The 5,692-nt window shown below is 39.3% G+C and overlaps 1 protein-coding gene across 1 annotated transcript in view; it reads right to left on the bottom strand.

Moving 5' to 3' along the window:
- LOC127413255 (zinc finger protein ZIC 3-like) overlaps positions 1-5,474 on the bottom strand; it is an 11,125-nt gene extending 5,651 nt beyond the window's left edge. The window contains exons 1-3 of the mRNA XM_051650228.1: positions 4,242-5,474; positions 3,054-3,217; positions 2,544-2,716 (exon numbers count right to left, since the gene is read on the bottom strand). Of these exons, the coding sequence (XP_051506188.1) occupies positions 2,544-2,716; positions 3,054-3,217; positions 4,242-5,241 (1,337 nt within the window). The 5' untranslated portion in view covers positions 5,242-5,474. The remainder of the gene's footprint in view (positions 1-2,543; positions 2,717-3,053; positions 3,218-4,241) is intronic.
- Between the last annotated feature and the right edge of the window lie 218 nt (positions 5,475-5,692).

A 5,692-nucleotide genomic window follows, 5' to 3' on the forward strand; every position in this document is an offset into this window, starting at 1 on the left:
ATTTTATGTTCGTCGTTGTTTTTAATCATTTAAATTTCTAGTTGCATTAAACATTGGACATAATAAAGGATTTTGGAAGCCCAGCCTACATGATCGATAATGAGAATGGCACATCTCGGTAGAAAGTTTGTAAACTTAACAGCTTTCTTACATGCTAACTCTCCATGGTCCTCGGATAATCGTGTGTTAAAGACGTCTGTTAAGCTGCGTTAACGCTACACAATCCTGAACTTTGTAGTGCCTTAAAGAATCAGGATGCTAAAATGGCGGTATGTATCTTACTGTCAAGTTCAAGTGTGTTTCTGCCTCGTACAATTGGAGAAGGGGGGTAGGCTTTAAGTCCACGTTTAGAAACAGAAAACTACAGCAAAATAACTGAAAAGAAGAACGGAGGTCTTCACTTGTGATATTTCAAGATTTGTTTAATTCCAGTCCAAAACTTCTGTTCACATTTTTTCATAAATAGCTTGTTGAACAAACCAACAAGCCAACAAGCCAACAAACAATAACCCCTACTTCGAAAAAGTACAAGATTTTTACTGAATTTCGAATAGGTACGTTGAAGTAACATCGTTTGCCTCGAAAGTGGCACAATAACACAGTTCATAAACATTTGCTTTTCAGGAAAAACTTGACGCGTGACCCAGTTCCTGGAGAAAATGTTACAAGATCACATTCAATCTCCACTTGTACATGAGATCTGTCTGTGAGATCACGGCTGAAGATACATCGATAGTGGCTGATATAAATCTTTATTTCTTTTAACTTAATGTATATAAAATTGTATATAAAACATATATTCATTAAATTATTTAAATAAACGTATTTATATATCACCGTTACTTACGAGGTACTGTATTTTTTTTTTAAACGTTTGTTTTCAAAAGTAGTGCTGGTGGTTTGAAATCATGTTAATAAGCACAATATATTTATATGCATAATTTTAAATTCTTAAAAGAAAATGTAGCAATGCAATACTTTAACTCGTGCTGTCACTGAACACACATTTCCCTCCCCCATGAAAAATTGTAGTACTCTTAATACTAAAGTTCATCCACACAAACAGTTCCACATCTGTAAAAGTTATTCACATAAAACAAGCAAATGTGTAATCAAAGTCTTCTATGTTATACCACAGTACTCATAACAAACAACACTTTATATTCACAGAAGAACTACATTTAAAACAATGCAAACTGACAGACAAAAAGTTTTATTTTGAGATACTGTTGTGACAGATCATTGCTCCTCTTTGACACAATTAACACAGATTTGCATCCACAAGGACAGTTCTGGAACCATCGAAAAAGGATACCATACTCATTCAAACGGTTCTACCTTGAACTCAAGAATATAAAGTCTTGTCTTTATCACTGTCACATGAGTTAAAGTTCATGAATGCTATGCTATTACACGGTTTGATCGAAATGTGACGTGCCGGTCAGCGGGCCTCTCACATTTGTACCTAAGTGTTCCTTATGGAGATGTAGTCTAAGCTCTGATGCTAAGAGTAAAAAAAAAAAAAAAAAAAAAAAAACACACACACACACACACACAAAATAAGTAATTTTGATAAGAACCAGAAACGTCTCGACATTACTCCTCATATGGCTGATTCATAAAAAATAAACATATTTTCGTATACCGGTCCTTTCATGAGCTTGAGTTGGAAAAATGCATATTTGAAACTATATATCATGTCATAATATTAATAAAATTAATACTTTACGACCCAGATAAGACACATATATTGGCTTAAAAAAAGATACAATCGTATCGTGGGAACTTTAGAGATGACTCCCTTTTTCATCATTAAAACTGGTTATTGACTCAAAACTGTACAGTCTGGTTAGAAAACATTTCCATAAATATCATTTAAGGTTCGGCTCTTTCGCCGATAATTAAATTACAAATGGATAAATATGGCATCATGGATATGTATTTACATCGTTATTAACAAAGGCAACGTTATATTCAAAGGTAACAATCGTAACCACATTTCTCCACCTGAAAACGGACTCGGACAACAGATTGACTCCATCAAACAAGGAAATACATTCACGAGTAGGCTATATACTTATTTATGATTTGTTTATTTTTTTGTTCAAGTTCAAGACAAAGACTTTGGCACGTTTCTTAAGACTGTCTGAAGTTTTAACAATCAATCAAAGGTGATGTGAGGATCACCTTAATATAAAACACCGTGAAATATTCTTATTTTCCCATTATTTTAAATATATCCCCCCCCCCCCCCCAGAAAATACATAAAATGAAAAATAAAATAATCATCTGAAATCTGAAAACTAAAGGAAACCATTTATTCTTAGAAAGTGTTATTTTGTTATTTTATGCCTTGCTAATTTTCTTCGAACTCGGAATAAAGTCAAATTTCGAATCCTGAGAATGGACGAGGCCTGTTGGCGAACTCTCTCATCTCTTCTGTTTCAATGCCATTTTGTACACCGTAGTGTAAATAGTTTTTTTTAAAGGTTACTTCAACCTTTTGGTCCACATTGAGAGTCTGCTTGAAGCTTCAAACGTACCATTCATTAAAATTGGGTGGTAGTCCATCGCTGTGTGCAGATGTATTTTGCACTGCAGAAGTGGGTGTTTTTGTCGGGTCTTCAGTGTTCGCAGACACTAGCACTGGCGGCGTGGACGACTCGTATCCAGAGCTCGCAGCCGGAGACGACTCTGAGCCTTGTGATTCGTGTACCTAAAAATGATAACGTTCATAGATATGTTATAGAGGCAGGGCAATGAAATGACACGTTTCTACACATGGTACTGATACAAATATTTCTGGGAATGATGCAGGTTTCAGATCTCTGTGATACATTTGTAAACACAAACGCTTTCAGGTCTGCTTAAAATGCATTTGAACAGCATACTCTGCATAATACAATAAATGTAGGCCTATCTACGAGGTTGCATTCTTTATAACATTTAATACGGATTGATCCGCGTAATCTGAGTTCTCTTATGATTATTTTATTTAGCCTATAGTGATCATAAAATGTTTGCAAACTGTTGTCAGAAACTGCCCCCCTTACCTTCATATGTTTCCTGAGAGAGCTGGGGTGTGTGTAGGACTTGTCGCACACTTTGCAGATATATGGCTTGTCAGATGTGTGCACGTGCATGTGCTTTTTCCTGTCGCTGCTGTTTGCAAAGCGCCTGTCGCAGCCTTCGAACTCGCATTTAAACGGCTTCTCGCCTGTGAGAGCAAAGTGAGAGCAAACACTGAGATTTCAGGAAAATAACTGTTTTAGGAGGGAACGGATATTCAGCATAAATTCCAGTTATGTAACTCCATTCGAAAGAATAAGCGTGTTGCCCTCACGCCAGATGGTTTGGTTATCCACATATCATGCTCTTTAAGAGTTCTTACTGTTATAGCTTTTGTTTTGTTTCCCAAGCAGCACAGACGTGGGCATATTCAGATTTGTTTTAGTAGACCTACACGTTATGCATCTTCATGTAAATGTAATTGAAATGGCTGAACAATTGGCAGACACGTTTCCTCACTGCCAAGTGAAACCATCTAGACTGCTCAACAGCTTGCTTTACATTACATGCGAATCTCAAAAGGGGTCAGTCATTTAGGCATAACTCCAGCCATCAGACTAAATGCAGACTTTCCCGGACAAATGTTTAGCATTTTTTCCTTGTAGCCTATTTACAGCATTCGTAATACACAAATCCCATGCTTTTACTAACTTTAGGCCACAAGCATGAGGAATAGCTTTACAAAGGCAAGAGGACAGCCCAATTGACACATTCTCTGCCCAACCAGACATGCAGCTTTGCATGTTAATATTTCAGTTTGCTATTCATCTCCTCAAAGATTTGTATATATAAATTCTGGAGAAAACATTTTGCTGAACCGCTAAAAGAAGGAAAAAGAAACCACACAAATTCCTTCACAGTTCCCTTAATAGGGGTCGTGCAAGCAAAATGAGTAAGTCTGTAAACATATTACTTATCACAGGATTTAATTCTGCAAAACTTCAATAAAGTAGTTGCGGCCACTTTTTTCCTCAATTTTAAAAGAATTAACGTTAATACGAATTAAAAAGCAAATTAACTCACTTCGTTGCATTTATTGAGGAACAGTGAAGTTACTAATTCACACCTCTGGCACATTATTAAATAAACCCTTTTCCCTAAAGTCTGGGGTTGCAAAAAACCAAAAAAGTTAATAATAATAGAAAAAGTAAACAAGTAGAAAAATAGCTTACCTGTGTGAGTCCTTTTGTGAATTTTTAGATTTTCTGATCTTGCAAAAATTTTCCCACAACCAGGAAACGGACAAGGGAACGGTTTCTCTCCGGTGTGCACTCGGATGTGATTTACTAGTTTGTATTTGGCCTTAAAGGATTTCCCTTCTCTCGGGCAATCCTCCCAATAGCAAATGTGGTTACTCTGCTCTGGGCCGCCAACATGCTCCATTGAAACATGTGTCACCATTTCATGCATTGTGCTGAAAGTTCTGTCACAAGTCTTTTTGGGTCTGTTCATCTGATTCTCATCTATCCACTTACAAGACAATTCTTGCTTAATAGGCTGCCGCATGTATCTGAAGAAGGCCCCCGGACCGTGATGTGTGGGCACGTTCATCCCCATGTTCATATTGATGGGATGGTTGTAGTTATGTAGCTGAGCGGTGCCGTAAGGATCCGCACGAGGGCTCACCACAGGTCGATACGGATCTGGGCGGCCAAAAATGTCCCCGCGTAAACCCAGGTGCATTTGACTGTTTACAACATGTCCTCCAGGTGAAGTGTGGCTCACGCTCTGGTCGTGAAGTCCAGGAAACAACAGATGTCCCGGGTTGTCCGAAATTCCAGGGGGCCCGTGTAGACTCCCAGCAGAGGCGGCAAAGATTCCATGCTGGGCACTCGGCGCTGCAGTCTCTCCGATGCAAGCGCCCCTGTTTCTGAAGAGAAAGTCCCTGGTCGAATTGAATGCTCCACCGGCGTAAGAACCAACTTGCCCTCCGTGATGGTGTCCGAGCGCAGATGCGTATCCGGTAGCTTGCGGGGTGAACGCTGATGTCTGGCTGGAGGCGATATCATGAGTAACGGGACTTATCTTGAAAGCTGCCGAATGAGATGAATCTGCGAAGGGACTGAGCCCCAGTCCGGGGTCTCGATTTCCCAACTCATGGTGTCTCGGCGTTCCGAATCCCCCTACTCCTAGTGACGGGAACTGAGGACCGCTATCAAGGAGCATAGTCATCGGGCTCAATAGAGAAAAGCAAGTGAAAAATTAAATATAACAAACCCAAGGTTAGTGGAGTGAAGTGGGATAAACGGTAGGCTGCAATTTCACTTAAGCCTGAATAAAAAAAAAAAACATATAGAAGTGAAAAACGAAATAATAATCCCGGGTCTCTGTAAACGGGAGAAAAACTCCCGTAACCGTGATCCGTGAGAAAGAGGATCAAACTTCCCCCCCTTTCCAGACGAATGATGTCCTTGCACTGATAAAGTCAATCACTTACTCCTTGCACATAAATGAGCTCGGGAGGCAGCTCTACGCTGTCCAATGACTGCGCAGCTCCTTCGTGGTCACGTGACCAGTGAGAAGGGAGTTAATTGGCTACATGTTCGTTGATTGGCAAGGTTTGGTATTGACAATGGCAGTTCGTTTCAGTGAGTAGATGTGATTGGTTGGTGCTGGCATTATT

This window comes from Myxocyprinus asiaticus, chromosome 22 (assembly GCF_019703515.2).
Source record: "Myxocyprinus asiaticus isolate MX2 ecotype Aquarium Trade chromosome 22, UBuf_Myxa_2, whole genome shotgun sequence".
In the NCBI taxonomy this organism is placed as follows: Eukaryota; Metazoa; Chordata; class Actinopteri; order Cypriniformes; family Catostomidae; genus Myxocyprinus; species Myxocyprinus asiaticus.